This window comes from Lissotriton helveticus, chromosome 2_1 (assembly GCF_964261635.1).
Source record: "Lissotriton helveticus chromosome 2_1, aLisHel1.1, whole genome shotgun sequence".
NCBI lineage: Eukaryota > Metazoa > Chordata > Amphibia > Caudata > Salamandridae > Lissotriton > Lissotriton helveticus.
Window position 1 is genome coordinate 893,707,636 of NC_136059.1, and position 18,397 is coordinate 893,726,032.

An 18,397-nucleotide genomic window follows, 5' to 3' on the forward strand; every position below is an offset into this window, starting at 1 on the left:
GCATTGGTTATTCACTCTTGCACAGCGTGTGAACCGAAAAGGTTCCCACTCTACCGTACTCCGATATAATTGCAGACATTTATCTCGCAGCTCCCTATACATAGCGCTATAAACACGAAATATGTCAGTAAAAGTATTGCCATAGGCAAATCTTTACTTCCAAAATGTACCCAAATGCAGTCGGACACACTTCTGCCTCATATGCTGCCAGATGCTTTGCGTCATTCGTAACTGTCTGCCCCTAGCAAATTGGTGTGCACCTTCGCTGCAACACGTACACACCCGCTCTTAAACAGCGGTAGCCTAGCAAATTTCTATACCAGGCCTCCCATCTACCGGTGAATTCTTACTACTTTGCACATTAGTTATGCAGTCCAAGTTACCGCACTAACTTAAAGGACACATCTTTTAACACTCTCAGCAACACCACTTCCCCAAGCACAGGAAAAAAGCCTCGGCCTACAACTTTGCCCCCCCACGGGGCCGCCACTCACTTTAGGCCATTACGCAAGGCTTTGCCTCCTGATCCTACTGCTCCCCTTATAATCGACTCCCCACCCGGCGCCAACAGTCCGCTCACCTCACCCCCAGTAATAAGAGTGCAAGCTCACCACCATATTACACCTGCACCCCCAAATGCTTTCAGTCCGCCACCGCTCTACAAAGCTCACCAAAATAAACACATGCCACACACCACCCAACTGACCCGGAAATATGTTATCTCTAAAAAATCTTCAATAGACTAACTCCCGGGTCCCCACTCACCCCCCCAAAAGCTCCCTGATACCCGCTACCCATAACCTCATCAACCCCTACAAAGCCTCTCCAATAGCCTAACAGCATCTCCTGCTTACTCCAAAGCCCTAGCTGCATACCCCCTCAGGCCCCATTATCCATGCGCCTCATCCTAAACTCACATTAATGATACGACCCACTTTTCTTATGGTATGTCCTCATCCTTATCACACACTGCTGCAAGTATTTGTCCACAAGTTGGCCAATTGGTTGGTGAATACTTCCTATGGTGGATACAATGGGTCGAAAAGGAGGTTTCTATAAGTCCTCATGAATTTTAGGAAGCATATATATCGAATCACGAACCACAGACCGCATTATTAGAAGGCGAAAATTAAAATCCCCTCCCCATATCACAGCAAAATCCCCCTTTAAGGCATCAAGGACAGTACAGAGCACTGAATCAAGTTTGTCCACTGTTGAAGTATTCCTACAATTATGATTATTGTGAACAAAATAAATCCGAACAATAAATGAGGTTGCAGCAAAAGAAAAACAATATTTTCCGGAAATAATGGGAAATTTTAAAACGTTTTTACTATCTTGATCGTAAGAGAAACAGGCTAGAATTAGCAGGCCACCACTATGTTATCCTGATGCTGACAGAGTGGCTGGTGTCTTAACAGAGTGAAACCCATTAACATACAGGTTGCTGCAGGACCATGTCTCCTGTAAACATACAATGTGATGATCCATGTTCATGTTGGTCCAATTCGCATTATTTAGCTTGCTTGCGATGCCAGCAATATTCCAGAAAGGCAAGTTAAAATTCAACAAAGAGAACCTAACACGTGTTTGCTGGCTTGGTGCATCTCCAGTATTTTCTATATGAGCAGGCATTTGCAAGTCAGTTAAAATTAAATTTTAAGCAAACCTCCTATCACCATTTTCTGCATTGGCATTAACTTGACGCACCTGTGAGGGCTGATTATTGACTTGTATAATTCCTGGACTTTGTACTGGAACAGCTTGCCAGGGAACTACAGCTTATGACCACTGAGGCCCTTCTGGCCTCCCTTCTTGTGTGCCCTTAATCTCCATCAAATAGAGTTAAATTACCTGCTCCATTTGAAACTTTTTTTCCCCATTGAATCTCAATATGCAAACAGTGACAATAATACACTTCTATTGCAGCAGCGATATGCAAAAACCACATATTCTACAGCAGGACCTCTGACCTGGCCGAGTCCCGCTCTCTGCCCCAGCAGCTCTGCTGTGCCTTTGCCTGCCGCTGCCCTTGACACCTCCTCCTGGTAGGTGTTGGAGGCCTTCCTGCTCTCTCTGCCTGCATCTCGCTCCCCGCTTACCCCAGCGTTATTGCCCTCATTGTGCCTATTATAGTATAGCATTCTAGTATTATTGTAATTGCCTGGTTACTCTAGATGCAGTTGTTTCACTGTGCTTATCGTAGTGTTATTGTAATTGCCTTGTTTCTCCAGCACCCTTATTTGTGTCTCTGTATTTTTATTTTCGCCGCCCTCTCCCGCCTCTGACCCTGCGCGGCCCCAAAGCCCGCTCCCGCCTCCCAGCTGCGCTTCTCTTCCCTATTTAATAGCGGGCTTTGTGGATTCGAGCGAGCAGGACCTCTGACCTCCTGGCCAGAGTCCAGCTCTCCGCCCCAGCAGCTGCGCTGTGCTTTCGCCTGCCGCTGCCCTCGACACCTGCTCCTGGTAGGTGTTCGACGCCTTCCTGCTCTCTCTTCCTGTGTCTCGCTCCCTGCTTGCCCCTGCGTTACTGCACTCATTGTGCTTATTATAGTAATTGCCTGGTTTCTCCAGGTGCATTTGACTCACTGTGCCTATTGTGGTGTTATTTTAATAGCCTTGTTTCTCCAGCTGCCTTATTAGTCTCCCTATATTTTAATTTCTGTTTTTGCTGCCCTTTCCCGCCGCTGACCCCCATGCCCCCCCTGCCAACTCCCGCCTTACAGCTGCGCTTCCCCCCCCCCCTTCCCTCTTTAACGGTGGCTGCTGGTGCACCAAAGGCAAGCCTGTATCCGCGTGACCAACGCCAGGGAGCCTGGCTCTCCAATCAGGCACTGCTACGACTCTGCTACCCTCCTCGCACTCAACCCTGGAAGAAACCACAACAACCAGCTATCCACACCGAGCACCACCCACAAACAGTTCTCCTTCCGTCATTGCCGCCAGACGTTTAACACCACCAAACCCCCCACAAGGCTACTACACCCGCACAGAATGCATCCTCCTCAACGTACGCTCCCTGCACAAACACGCTGTGGAGATCTGGGACCTCCTCGACACCCTCTCACCTGATGTCGCATTCTTTACAGAAACCTGGACCAACGCCTCCTCTGCCCCGACATCGCCACCGCCACCCCCAACTGATACAAGATCCAGAGGAAAGTATGCCCCAACAGCACAGGAGAAGGACTCGCCATCGCACAGAAGAGCTCCCTCCGACTCTCCACCTCGAATGACACCCTCTCCACCCTCTCCACCATTCAACACCTCCACTTCTGGATCCAGACCAGCTGCAAAACCACACTCTGCGTCACCCTTGCATACAGACCCTCTGGACCTCGCTCCCCGTTCACCACAACTATCGCCAACCTCATCGCACCACACACTATCGCATCCATGGACTACATACTCATTGGAGACCTGATCTTCCACCTCGACAACCCCAGCGACTCCAACTCCACCACCCTCCTGGACAACCTCGCCAACATCGGCCTGAAACAGCTAGTCACCACGTCCACCCACAACGCAGGGCACAGCCTAGACCCAATCTTTGCAGGAGGTAACTGCATTCACTTCAGCCACACCACGCAACCCCCACTGGACGGACTACCACTGCGCACACTTCAACGTCAACAAACCCGTTGCCCCCAAACCTGCACCGCTCCCTCAAAGAAGGCATTGGAACAAAATCGCGAAGGAGCATCTCAACTCTGCGCTCAACCGCGACGCCCGAACACCTCGACCGACTCCAAACTCGCAGCCAAGGAACACCACAGATGGATTACCAACTGTGGGGATGAGCTCGCTCCCCTACGCAACTCCGACAGACAGCGCCCCAGGAAGGCAACCTGGTTCACCACCGACCTCCAAGAATCCAGACGCACCTGCAGACGTCTCTGGAAGAACTGGAGAAACAGCAAAACGCCAGAAGACCGCACCAGCTACAAGCATGCCATGACTAAACCCCACCAACGCATCAGATCCACCAAAAGGACCATCATCCAGAACAAGATCCTCACTACTCCAGCAACTCCAAAGAACTCTTCAGCGTCATCCAGGAATTCACCAAACCCCCCAACGAAACCACGGACATTACCACCTCCCCGGACCTCTGCAACAAGCTCGGATCCTACTTACATAAAAACATAACAGGTGTATTTGTAAAGCGCACGATTACCCGAAGTTATCCTGGCGCTGAATAACAGATGTTTATTGTTACCCAACTCAATGGTACAGATTTTATGACTTCAAATGGATGAAAGGCTGAGTGGACCCGCCGGGATTTGAACCTGTGACCATAATGTCGAACACAGGCCCCTGCAGTGGCTGCTTTAGTCCACTGAGCGGGGGCAGTTTCTGAGGGGGGCCTCTGCTTCCGAGTCATAAGTGGTCTTTTGCTGTGATCTGCTGGTTTTGCGCATTTCAAATGTGAGGCGCAGATGTCTCTTTTCCGGCTTGCTCATAGTGCCAGTGAGTTATAGTGGTTTTTGGCAGTAAACTGACGACTCAACATGAAGATAGCCGGTGCTGGGTGAGGGTTGTCAATAGAGTTCTCCATGGTTTATACTTTAAGATGTAGAGTCCAAAAGAATTTTATCTGTTGTGCAACCTTGTTGCTTAGAGGAAAAGCAGACTTGGTAAGACATACCCGGTTAGCTGCCCGAACAGGCTTATTCACCAATGGTGGTTAGAACTGAGCAGCCTGCAGCTTACAGTAGAGGGTGCGATAAGCATCTGAGTCATAATCACGCGATGTCCTTAATCCCCCCGAGAGTACCATCTAGACCATAAAAGCTCTGAAACGCAGATAGGAAGCGCCGAAGACAGTAAATAAAACCTTACATATATTGTGCGTAGTATTTTTTCTAGTGTGGAACAAAGCATTTTTCTTTGTGAAAGTAAAGGACTGGGTTGGGCAAACCGTCTTTGCGCTGTTGTGTGTTTGACTCCTTAGCTCCAGCCCTTTAACACTACCTCTTTGAGAAACTGTGACTGCTCAACATCACTGCCTCAAAGTAATGAAGGAGTTGCACTTGACCCAGTTTGCAGGATGGACCGTGGGACATCTGAGGCAAACTACCTCAACACACATGGTTGAGGCACAGTTGCCCCTCCTTTCCATGTGGCTCCCCAACAGGGTCCGACACCCTAGCACTGTCCTTTGCTACCCGACCCCTCAGCAGTCCTACTCGCACTTTGGTGCATTTTTCATAGTTGCCAGTATGTAGTCAACATTGAAGTTTCTCAACACCAAGGATGACATGATGATGACACTTTTGTTGATGTTAACTACATCCTCAACATTTCCCGTCCTCCGAGGTGTGCGCCCTCATTGAGAGGAGCTGTAATAAGATGCAGTTTCTACTGTGATAACTTAGCAAAGGTAGATGCTTCATTAATGTAAGCCTCCATTTGCATGTAGGCCAAGGGGTGACCGGGATTCCACCATCATGGACTATATCCTCGCTGGGAAGTCAGAAGACCTCTCTGAACTTGTCCAGGGACCACGGGCCTGTAGGGTCTAATGTTCTCCAATCCTCATCTGTACTGGTTTGTCTCTGCTGTTCTATGGTCTGACCCAATATTGAACTGATAATTGATAACCAAATACACCCATTTAGCATGTGCCACTCATTGGTATTCAATAAGCAGAGCTGTTAAGGCTTATTCCATTGGGTAATGTGGGGTTACAGACTCGGAACTCAGTCAAATGTAAATAACCTGCAATAACTAATGTTCAACCAGTGCTTTATCCTTTTGAAAGAAAAGTACTTTATTCAAATTCATAACTAAATACTAAACATAAGCATAAGCATGGTGACTGATGTATCTAGTTAGTTAAACTTCTGATTTGCACCTTGTTTGCTTTTAAAAAATTCATATAGCTAAATTGCCGTGGTACTCGCTCTACAGCGCTGCGCTGCGCTAATATCAGATGCAGACGCTTTCTGGTACTCTGCCTTATTAGAAATACTGGGCATCCCCGATAGCACTTACCCGCACTCTAATTGTTGTTCACACGCACTTGCGGGACAGAGGGACATTTGTGGGCTGGGTCTGCATAGCGCCGTCTTTTTCGCTGCCATATTGGGTGGGGGTTACAGGAGGCGACACAGTTTAGGCGCCATCTTGGTGGAGGGGCCAGCGGCTTGCCCTCACAGGACTTCCCCGTTCGAAGGTGGAGTCCATAAAAGGTGGGACTCTCCTCGAGAAAGGTAGACTTGCTGACCTGCGCATTCACGCTGTTTGTAATTTATTTTATCTTCTGATTTGCACCTTGTTTGCTTTTAAAAAATTCATATAGCTAAATTGCCGTGGCACTCGCTCTATAGCGCTGCGCTGAGCGAATATCAGATGCAGACGCTTTCTGGTACTCTGCCTTATTAGAAATACTGGGCATCCCCGATAGCACTTACCCGCACTCTAATTGTTGTTCACACGCACTTGCGGGACAGAGGGACATTTGTGGGCTGGGTCTGCATAGCGCCGTCTTTTTCGCTGCCATATTGGGTGGGGGTTACAGGAGGCGACACAGTTTAGGCATCATCTTGGTGGAGGGGCCAGCGGCTTGCCCTCACAGGACTTCCGCGATCTACGGTATAAAGGATGGCGACCTCCCAAGCGGCAGCGTAGGCGCGCGACGTAGTCGCGCCAGAGGTAAGCCCGTTTGCGCCCGTTGGCGCACAGGTCGCGCCGGGCGCCGGGAATGCTGCCTCAGCTTCCTACCCATATTACCTACTTGAGAGACTAGCTCATAAGTATGGACCCCTATCAGACACCGAGCTGTCAGTCTCATACCACCGCTATTCGTCAAGAGACCTTGTCCTGTGAGTTGCTTAACGTTAAATCGCTTAGCAAACACCACGACGAAATTGCATTACTTGTAGAGTCACACGAGCTAGACATGCTCAATATGACAGAGACATGGACTACAGCAGACAGCTCGGTAGAACTGGGTCTTGCCTGCCCCCTGGGCTACAAAATCAGACATAAGCCTCGGGTAGGGACTAGAGGTGGGGGCATAGGTCTTATTTACAGAGAAAGTCTGGATATCTCCCAGCTAGAGATAAGAGAAGTCCCGGGGTGTGAACTAATGGGTTTCTCTTTAAAAGGACAAGGAGGTGTTCTGTATTCCGGGTTGCTGTGTTACAGACCCCTGGCTAATGCTTTGTCTGCCATACCTGAGTTGGTTGATCTGATTTACGAGCTCTCCAACTCTCACACCAGGATCTTGGTCCTGGGAGATTTTAATCTGTGGCCGGATGGATCCATGGATTTAGCTTATAAAGAGCTGGTTCAGTCCTGTTGCAACATCCATCTGCAGCAACTGGTACTCACTCCGACTCATTCAAAGGGTCATGTTTTGGACATGATCCTGGCAGATGTCAGTCGGGTGTCGGTACGGAACATCATCCCCCAATGTTGGACGGACCATGCCCTTGTCCATTTTTCTCTGTTACTACCAGCTGATTCTTTGAAGAGTGGCAGAACAGGAGCCACCTCAAAGTTGAGTAGGCAATGGTCTAGGCTCCTGAAACAGAGTCTGCCAACCCTGTTAGCGGAAGGCTTCTCTCTAGGAGACAGCGCGGAGGAGAGTTATCTGATCCTCAGTCAGAAAATCTCCAATTCACTGGACGAATTGGTCCCACTACGGAAAATTAGAGACAGGGCTAAACCGGGTATGCCTTGGTTCTCTAAGGAGCTTCTCCAGTTGAAGCTCCAGTGTAGACGTGCGGAGCACGCGCCTGGAGGAGACAATATCTTGAATCTGACAAGGTTCTCTTCAAATTACTGGCCTACAAAACCCAGATTAAGTGCGCTAAAGCCAGTTTCCTTGAGGAAACATTACTGACAGCGGCAAACAAATCTCAGGCCCTATTTAAGATAGTCAGGGATTTATCTCGCCCGCATGTGCCTCCAAGGACATCCCGGCCTCCCAACTGCTTTGCGATTCTCTGGCAAAGGCCTTTGAGGATAAGATCACCCTCATTCTGAGCAATCTCGGGACCCCGGTCCCTTCAGCTCTCCAAGCTATGCCTAACCCTGCACGAGGGACCACCCTTGAGATCTTGGAGCCGGATGCTAGGCAAGCTCGGTTGAACAGCTTCCCCCTCCCATCCTTTGAGGATTTTTGTTCTGTGGCGGACGGGATTTCATTGGGTTCTCCTCTTGAACCATTGCCACATAAATATTGGAAACTGTTCCATGAGGAGCTTTTTCCCCCTCTTCATGCCATCTGTTGTCAGTCCTTCAGCACTGCTCGGGTTCCAGACTGTTGGAAGTTGGCCGTGGTATCGCCACTTCTGAAAAAGAACACACTGGACCCTACCTGCTCAGCAAACTATAGGCCTATTTCATTGCTTCCTCTCCCAATTAAGATCTTGGAGAAATTGGCGACTAAACATCTGTCCAGCTTCTTGGAGACTAACATCTGCTTGGACACAGCTCAGTTTGGTTTCAGGCCAGCCCACGGCACTGAGTCTGCATTGGTGACCGCCTTGGATGACCTTCGTTCGCGTGTCGACCTCGGTCGAGCAGCCTTTTTAGTGCTGCTCGACATGTCGGCTGCTTTCGACACGGTCAGCCATGCCATTCTGATCAGGAGACTAGAGGAGATTGGGGTATCTGGCCTGGCCCTTGACTGGTTGGTCTCTTACCTTGGTAATAGACACCAGGTGGTAGCCTTGCCGCCCTACCGTTCGGACATCAGGAAGGTGGGGCAGGGCGTGCCTCAAGGGTCGGCCATTAGCCCTATTCTATTCAATCTTTACCTCCGTCCCCTGGTCAGTTTAATCAAGTCCTTTGGCATTGCGGTCATCAATTACGCTGATGACACGCAACTTATCTTCTCGTTTGAGGGTAGGGATGCTGTGTCACAGGAGACTTACCACCGCTGTATGTCCGCTACCGCAGAATGGCTGAGTCTGAATTTGCTGCAATTTAGCAGTTTAAAAACCGAGGTACAGCACTGCTCTTCGAATCGTATCCCTCGGCCTTTGCCACCGGATTTTTGGCCTTCCTCTTTTCAGGGCACGGGGGCAGTGGCAGTGTTCACTCGGAACTTGGGGGTGCTGTTCGAACCCAATCTTTTAAATTCAAATTCAAATCTACAGCTAGACGCGTTTGTCAATAAAACCGTGGCAACGTGCATGCTGCTGCTTCGAACATTGCGGAAGATTCTTTCTTTCCTCCCGGGTCATGCCCGCCCAGAGGTAGTGCGTAGTATCATCTTAAGCAGGCTTGATTACTGCAACGCGCTACTTCTGGGCGCGCCAGCCACCCTAGTGGGTAAATTGCAGCGAGTGCAGAATATGGCTGCTAAGTTGGCCCTTTCCAGACGGCATCTTGATTCATCTTCCTTGGCGCTCATGGATCTCCACTGGCTGCCAATCGCCCAGCGCATTGATTTTAAAGCACTATGTCTTGTTTTCAGGGCCCTTCATGGCCAGGGACCATCTTCGCTGCAGACTATGTTTTCCTGGTATATCCCCACTAGACCCCTTCGCTCCTCTTCCGCCTGCCTGGTGGTAATTCCTAAAATTATGAGGATGCGGATGGGCGGACGTTCCTTCAGGTTTGCTGCAGCTAAGTTGTGGAATGCTCTACCCTTGCCCTTGAGAAGTAAGGAGGATCTCTCCTCCTTTAAAAAATGATTAAAAACACACCTCTTTCCCAGAAAGGTGTAAAGATTAAGGCAGCATAAAGTTGCGTATGGCTGATCAAGTCAAGCGCCAGGATATCCTTTGGGTGACAGGTTTGCGCTATACAAATATGCCATACAATACAATACAACAGGCAATAAAGGCTATTCTACTAACATTAGCCACAGACCTCTAATAGTGTGAGGGATCCCCTACCTCTGTGTGTACAGGCCGTTCTCCAGCAGTCACTTATTGCTTAATGGTAAGCTGCATGGTGCACCCGGAGACTTGTACTCCATTAACCATACTCATCTCGGGATAAGGTCCCCACTCTGGTTGTCAACTCCAAGAAAATACTGACTAGATGCATTCCCACTTAGGGGACTTCCAGCCCTTCTAGCATTTTACAGTCATTTGGCTCTGCCAATCTGCTGTTGAGGCATGCAGGTTATTTGGGGTATTGTGCAGCAGCCTGCTCTAGGTGTGGAAAACTAGCATGAATGATGATTGTGTGTTGATTGAGCCTCGCTTCTTCTTCATGGCTCAGGCCAATTCAATCTTTTATGTGCAGCCTCCATAAATATTGTGTAGACCCATCAAAACTCAGAACAGAAAAAAGACCAAAGCAGCCACCCTAGAGTCAGTCACAAAGGTCATGAGAGTCCAATGGGGATTTGTTTGACACCTCGTGCCCGTGCACCAAAATCTCTGGATCGCAGTGGTGCTTGCACTCTTAAAGCAGCGTTTGACCACATCTTGCTTATGTTCACTCTAGTCCTTTGCTTCTCTTGTGTAGTGCTTTCCCTTATAGTTTCTTATTCCTCCAGGTAGTGAGGGTGTGAGTTACTTTTTCAGGCAGCTTCTTGCATTTGGAATACCTCCAGTACCCCTTTCTCACTTCTTCCTTTGTGCCTCATCAGCAACTGTTTTAGTAATAATGTTGAAGAATTTGAGGTGTGTGGGTCTGGCCAAGAATGGAATACTGGCTTCCAAAGGCGTCAGTCATTCAACTTAGAAATCCTCTCCAGTACACGTTTATGTTCTGCTGGTACACCTATCCATGTGTAATCCCTGGAATACTGATCTCTGGGATCTGTGTAATATTTATACTTGGTTATGACTTAAAATGTATTTTGGAGATCTCTACACTGTTTCTTTAATCTGGAGTTGGCAGGGTCAACAATCCCTTCCCAGGAAGTGCTCTGCTATAAAACCTTTAATTAGCAGTTCTGGTAAGAAGGGTGAATCAGTGTGAGCCCTGACTCTGAGATAAAGAAAAAAAGCATAAAAGAAGAAAGGCATTTCCCTACCTGGTGAGTACGTCTTTCTGCCTTGTACTGATTGGGGCGAGGGTAAGCTGCAACTGTGCTCGGGGATATCTTGTGCATCAAACACCATTTACTCTCCACAATGCACTAGACCATCAATTTGGGTGATCCCTCGGAGGGATCTGGAACATTGTTTTTCCTACAGTTTGCAGGGGGCTAGTGCCATTAGTTCAGGGGAGTCTGAAGGTGCTTCAGGCTCTAACAGGAGTCCCTCTGTCTGGGGGAACCAAGAGTTAGCCTAGGACGAGTCTCAATCTTGCAGTTCCAGGAGTGTTACCACAGGGACAGAGTATCCTTCTTATGCTTTGTGAAAGTCCTTTTGTCGCTGACGTGGGTCTCTTCTTTTTCCTCTTAAATGCAGTTTGTTCACAACTGAAGTTCTGGTGTCAGGGGAGCCCCTTTAATCCTAGATTTAGGGGTGTGGGTGCAAAAGGCCAATGAGCTGCTTTCCCCTGCGGCTAATCTGTCTCTGAGGTGGCCACAGTCCAGGGTGTAGGTCCACTTTTCTACCCAGAACCCATTTCTACCATTTTTCATTTTCAAAATGGCAGAAGTCTCTCTTAGCTGTACAAACCAGGCAGCCTCCCCTAGAGGTGTTAGTTAGCCTTCTGAGGGTGTACACCTCCTGCATACCTTATTTCTCCCCTGCCCAGGTGCAAATGTGCCTGGGGCAGGGGAGGACTGTTCCTTCCTCTGATGCATATCTGAGGCAGTGCAGCCTTTGAAGCTCACCTCCTTGATGTGCCACTTCTCCAGCCTTCCTTGTAGGGAGCAGGTGTAACCTCCTTCAAGCCCATGTCTTTATTGCTGACTTCTGGGAGTGATCACACTGCCTGGAAGGAGGTCAGAATCCTGTCTTGGCGGTAGCAAGCACACAGAGATGGTGGGGCAACCAGGTGGGCAACCTCTAAGGTAGCCACCTGGGTGCTTGGCACATCGCCCTTGACACGAGATTCATGTCAGGGGTGAGAAGGCACATTGTTTGATTCCAAATATGACCTATTTATGCGGTATCATAATGGAGCTGCCAACTTCTGGTTTGCCCGAGTGCCAGACTAATAAAAATAACACACCCAGGCAGGCAACCTAGATATACAATGTGATGAGACCCAGACAACTGAAAATGTCATGTAACAACAAAGTAGTATCTGTTTTTAGAAAATTCTTAGCGTTTTAATAATTATCATATACATATGAATAAAAAGTTTTACATACAAGATGTTTAAACATAATACAAGTACATTGCATGGACAACAAATAACATAAAAAAATTATTATTATTATTTTTTTTAAAGGTGGTGCAAATCAGGTAATGACGAATTCTTCTCTACGCTTTTCGACAACAAGTGTCTTCGTCAGGAAATTACCATCAAGGGACTTTTTAAAAACAATCTGATAGGGGCACGAACGCTGGTGCTATAGAACAATCACTGATATGTGTTGTCTTGTAGGTAGTGGTCCCTGTATTTAGAGAAAGCTCTGTGGCAGTGCAAGTCCTGCAGGAGGTGGTGTTCTGAGTAGATTCACTTTCGAGTGCAGTCAGACTTGGTTTAAAAAGCAGCGTTGCAACTTGCCGAGGATCTGGCTGCTATTATGCGAAGCTGGATATGTTCAAGTTCTGGTGCATTATAAAACTCCGCTAGTGGATAAAGGCGACGTGTCAGCTTGCCGAAGATATGGTTGCTGTCACACGAAGCCGAGTGAGGCAGGGATTGCCTTTCGTCGTCTCTCAAGTCTGCTGGTCAAAATAATAATAATAATACAGAGTTTTATAAAGTGCGAACAGCTACCTCACGAGGAGGTGTCCCGGCGCTATAGCAACAGTGTTGTGCCCGTTTAGGTAGAGAGCTGGAGTCTAACGTGGTGCCTAGCGTGGTTGGGCAAACAGCCAGGTTTTCAGTAATCGCTTGAAACATGCTTCGGATGGAGCCTGTTGGAGAGCAGGGGGTAGCGAGTTCCATAGTGCCGCCACATTGGCAGAGAAGGTGTGTCCACCTAACCTGGCTCTTTTTGCTCTATGGGCTGTAATGCGTACACTGTTGTTGGATCTAAGGGACCGGGCTTGGGTGTATTTTAGTAGTCTAGCTTTCAGGTAATTTGGGCAGTTGCCGAACAGAGATCTAAAAGCCAGGGTGAGTGCTTTAAATTTTATTCTGCTTGCCACTGGTAACCAGTAAAGGGAAAGGAGATGCGGAGAGATAGAGTGTTTGTAAGGAATCCTCATTAAAAGTCTCGCAGCCGCATTTTGGACCATTTGGAGTTGTCGTATAAGATACTTTGGTAAGCCCAGATACAAGCCATTGGCGTAATCCAGCCTTGAAGTAACTGTGGCATGGATTACAGTTTTTCGGCAGCTAGTTGGTAAAAATCGGAGAATCTTGCGGAGATTTCTCAATTTGCTCATGCAGCAACCTGCCACTTGCTGGATGTGTGAAGCAAATGACAGCTTGTCGTCCCACCGGACTCCAAGATTTCTTGCTGAGTGGCTGGGCGAGGGGGCGTGTCCCATCTCTGCCGGCCACCATAGTTCAGATGGTGGAGGGGGGCTTTTTCCGAAAAAGATCACCTCTGTCTTGCTGGCATTGAGTTTTAGTTTATTGGTGTTCATCCAGCAGGCCACGTCTTGTAGGCACCCCTTCAGACTCAGAAAGGATATCTCTGACACCTCTGAATATGGGAACCTCAGCTGGGTGTCATCGGCGTATGAAATTGCCTTGATCCCCCAGTTGGCAATTAGCGTGAAGAGTGGAGCAAGGTAAACATTAAATAGGAGTGGGCTCAAGGCCGAACCCTGGGGGACACCACAGCTGAGGGTTTTTGGAGAAGAGGAGACATTCTTTAGAGCCACCTTCTGAGTCCTTTGAGTCAGGTATGATTGTATCCACTCCAATGCCTGGCTCTGGATGCCTAGCTTCACCAGTCGCAGCAGCAGAATATTGTGGTCGACCGTATTAAAGGCGGCCGACAGATCCAGGAGCACCAATATAGCTGAGTCTCCCGAATCCATCGACCACCTCACTGACTCGGCCACCTCAATTAGTGCTGTTTCAGTGCTAAAGCCGGGTCTAAAGCTTGATTGTGTCTCGTGTAATATTTTGTTTTGCTCAATAAATTGATTCAATTGGCGCTGGATAACTTTCTCAAGCATTTTGCCTGGTGCTGCCAGGAGGGAGATCGGGCGAAGATTGTTGAGATCCTTGGGGTCCCCATTTGGTTTTTTCTTTAAGGGGAGTAGAGTAGCATGTTTCCAGATATTCGGGAATGTCCCCGAAGAGATGGATGAATTCCATATATGCTGAATAGTGGGGGCCACGAAGTCGGCTATGCGACTCCAAAGTTTGGGAGGGCATGGGTCGTCCGGCGAGCCCGATTTGCATCGGCTGAGTTCTAGCTTAACTGTACTCTGGTCTATCGGAGCAAATTGTGTCAAGATAGCGCGGTCCGATGTAGTGCCAGCTAGATCGTTTTTTTCCGTGATCTTCTCTGGGCCAAAGGACTCATAGACTTTCTGTATTTTAGAGTCAAAGAAGTCAGAGATGCTATTACAGAATGAGACCGATGGGAGGACATCCCTCTCAACACTCATAGGTTTAAAGAAAGACTGTACTATTTTGAAAGTTTCCCTACTTGGGTGTTCAGCTTGCTGAATAGAGTTCGCATAGAACTGTTTTTTAGCTTTTCTAATAGCTCTATGCAATTTTTTGGATGCTTCCTTATAGTAAGTCTTCTGTAGAGGTTCGTAGTTTTTCCTCCATAAGCGCTCCAGTTTTTTGCAATCTGATTTTTGTAGTCTAAGCTCCTGAGAGAACCAGGGAGCAGATGGAGAGTCTCGTTTAGATGTAGCGGCCGTCGCCGGGGCAATATATGTTACCATATTGCCAATCCAGTCATTGAGTAGTCTGGCATCCGTCTCCACATTGGAGGTGAGGGTCGGAGGGTTCTGGTCAAGAACTGGACCCATGATATCGGGGACTAGTTTGCTCCATTGTCTTTTTCATAAAAGAGCACTTGCTTGGCGCCGGTTTATCAACTGTTATTTTGATTAGGAATGGTATCAGAAAATGATCTGACCAAATTAGAGGTAGCGGTATATTTGCCGACACGTTTGGAATGTTTGGTTATTAGGTCAAGCGTGTGGCCCGCTCTGTGTGTGGGGGCCTTATTAACGAGTCTGAGGTTAGCTGAGATCAATGTAGATCTCAGTAAATCTGCTGAAGGACAATCTGCCCTGTCCATGTGAACGTTGAAGTCTCCGACAACAAGAAACTGAGGGTGAAGGAGGGAGCTTTGTATGATCATATCCATCATAGTAGTGAGGTTGGATTCTTTCCCCCCCCGGCGGCCTGTAGATAACTAGTCCTGCTAGGGATAGCTGAGATCCCACCTGGAAGCAGAAGTGTAGTCCCTCTAGACCCTGGGTGTATATGGGGGCGGAGGAGGTGAGTGTGAGCTGTTCTTTAAATATAACTGCCACTCCCCCCCCTCTTTTATCACCTAGTCGATTGGAGAAACACATTTTATATCCAGAGGGGATAGCCAGTGCAATGGCAGTCCTGTTATCTTTGTTAAGCCAGGTTTCTGTTAGAAACAATATGTCCCATTGGTGACCTTCCAACAGCAGCCATATATCATCTGCATGCTTTGCAAGGGATCTACAGTTCACAAGTCCCGCGCTAAGGTTTTTACTGATTGGTGGCTTGGATTTAGTAGATCCTCCAGCCTTTGTACTGGCCGGTATGCCTAGTTGTAGCCCACATGTCCTACAGGTATAAGGGAGAGTGGAGGACCCAAGATCGATGCTGTGTGCACAGGTTTCTGCCAAAGTATTGAGAGACCATAGGTTATCCCTCGACCAGACAATTCTATCTATTTGAGTGCTCTCACCGTCAGCGTGATGTAGTTAGCCCGAGTGCCAGCCCATATCCTATGGACCTCCTATCACTTATAGTGTGCTTTAATGGTAAGGGCCACTATAGGGATATATAAGCCTGCACATGCATTCCCACTCCTTAAATATAAGGCACCCTGCCTCCTGGGCACAGGAGGTCTTCCTCAGGGGTGACTGGCATACATTAAAAGCAGTGCATTAACTTTGCCACACATTGCGAGGGCAAAGTCGAAATAAATGGAGCAGATTACATTTACCTGCAGTCTGCAATGGCAGGCCTGCTGTCTGTTGTTTTTATTAGCATCACTCAGAGTGGCACAAACTATGCTGCAAGACCTTGGGACCCCCTTTACCACCCATGCCCTGGGTTATACTGGAACCATATACTAGGGACTTATTAAGGGGGGGTAACATCTTTGTCAGTTGGGGATGCCAATTTACACAACAGTTTCAGGGTGAGCACTGGCACTGGGGCCTCAGTAGCAGGCTTCAGTGTATGTTTAGAGTCATAACCATCAGCATTGGAGCAAAAAGGTGGGGAGGAGGGGCATTCAAAAAGGGCACTTTCCTACATGGACCGTCACAGGCCCTTTGGAAGCAGGTTGCTGTGAACCACATTGCCAGTAGTCTACATTGTGTGCACACAGGAGGCTTGTCTTGTTGCGTGTTCCTTATGGAATAATTCGCTAGAGGAGACAGGGGATTCTCATTTGCATGAGGCAATCCTACCATACATATCACTCTATTATATTATGCTCCGCGAATGTGTTTGGAATACAAAACGCACTTTGCATAGAAGGAGCAATAAAGAGTAGAATTTGGAAGGTCAGTGTTTTTAATATGCAATGATAACACTCTAGTTGTATTTTTCAAACTGGGTACCTATATACCTACATAGCTCACTCTTTTCCTTTAATGTCATTAGTTTGCTTTATTGTTGAAAGTGGAATTTAGGAATTGAGGTGAAAGACCAGTGATGACTGATGGTCTTGCTCATGCTGATCATTGGGCACATGCATTTATTGTATTTTTGGAAGGTTATTCCAAATTTCGTATGAACATTTGTTATACAAAATATTGATTCTTTTTACGAAACGTTATATAGGTTTAGCACATTTGTTTTCTTTTGTGTATTTTTGGCAAATACTGTTTGAAAGGAGAATGTAAGAAAAAGAAGCAACTGTTATGCTAGGTTTTAAGGTTACGTTTAAATAAATATCAAACCATGGCATTTGTTTTGGATTAAGCTCTACCTTCTAGTGGAGTTATGAGGTTACAAAATTGTAGGGTTGCTTGTGTTCCCATCGCGAATGGACCTGGTCTGGCGGTTCGTCCTGTACTGTTTCTTTTGGTGGTGCAAAGGCTGATTTGCATGTACCAACTTTCTCTTTCTAGATTGTCAAAATTAGCAAAAAACGGTTGAATAGAATGCAGCCCGAGTGATCACCAGTGGCTGGAAGTAACCCACAAATTCCATCCATCACTTTATTTTTTGTTGCAGTAAATGCCTCAAGTGTGACACATATTCCAAGGTGTGTGTGTAGGTCAGGAGACTGCTTGAACTAGATTCAACAGGAAGTTTTTGGATATTCTCCTTTTGGAAGTGGGAAATTAAGATTTGCCTAGACGGAGAGTCTCCAGGTATGCAAAGGTTTGATGTTTTCGGCCATCTAGAGAGAAAGAAGGATACATAGGCTTATAAAGTGGAGTGCTCCACTATTGATTAAAGAGAAAAGAATATGTAAATTTTGGGGTAGGAGAACATCAAACAGTCATATTCATACTACGGAGCCATGCATGTTACTGTGGAGTTTGTAGGAGCATGATCTTTTCCTCCAGGCTGCAGTTCTCATGAGGATTTTGTAGCAGATGGTGCCATGGTAGGAATGGTCCTTTGCCTTCGCTTAGCCATATATCAGTGATGACAAACTCTTTACTCTGACACGAAATTGTAGATTTAAAGGCAATTCTTCAATTATCTTGCCCTAATGAGGAGAATTAGTGTGTCTCAGTTGTGGTAGGGGGATAGTAGTGGCATACTTAAAATGGTTAGTTGGTATGACAAAGTAGTGGGAATAGAGCCATTTAAAAGTCAAGCAGGCTGTGGAGTTGCACGATTAGGAGGGAGAGAATGTGAAGGGGAATGATGAGTTGGCAGGGTATTTATTTGAGGGAAAAGAATATGCAAAATTAGTTACACAAACCATATTTTTGCCACTTTTACCTTGTTACTGCAGTCTTTTAAACTTATGGAAAAAAGTTTACTGCTTAAACAGTTGCTTCTAGTAGTCATCCTGGAGTACATAGTTTGGCCTTGTTTAGAATATGTTTCATTTTTTATTTTAGATGTTCATTTGGAATTGGAACAGCGACTAGCTAAATTCACAAGGACTGAGGAAGCAATTCTCTATTCATATGGATTTGCCACAATTGCTAGTGCTATTCCTGCTTACTCTAAAAGAGGAGACATCGTCTTTGTGTAAGTTAATTTTAATCTTTTGTATGTGGTTGGTGTATAAGAGAACATGACACATTAATGTA

At 47.1% G+C, this 18,397-nt stretch overlaps 1 protein-coding gene across 1 annotated transcript in view; it reads left to right on the plus strand.

The window, feature by feature from the left end:
* SPTLC1 (serine palmitoyltransferase long chain base subunit 1) overlaps window positions 1-18,397 on the plus strand; it is a 302,110-nt gene that overhangs the window by 66,596 nt on the left and 217,117 nt on the right. Inside the window, exon 6 of the mRNA XM_078675619.1 lies at window positions 18,203-18,335. Coding sequence (XP_078531745.1) covers window positions 18,203-18,335 — 133 coding nt within the window. The remainder of the gene's footprint in view (window positions 1-18,202; window positions 18,336-18,397) is intronic.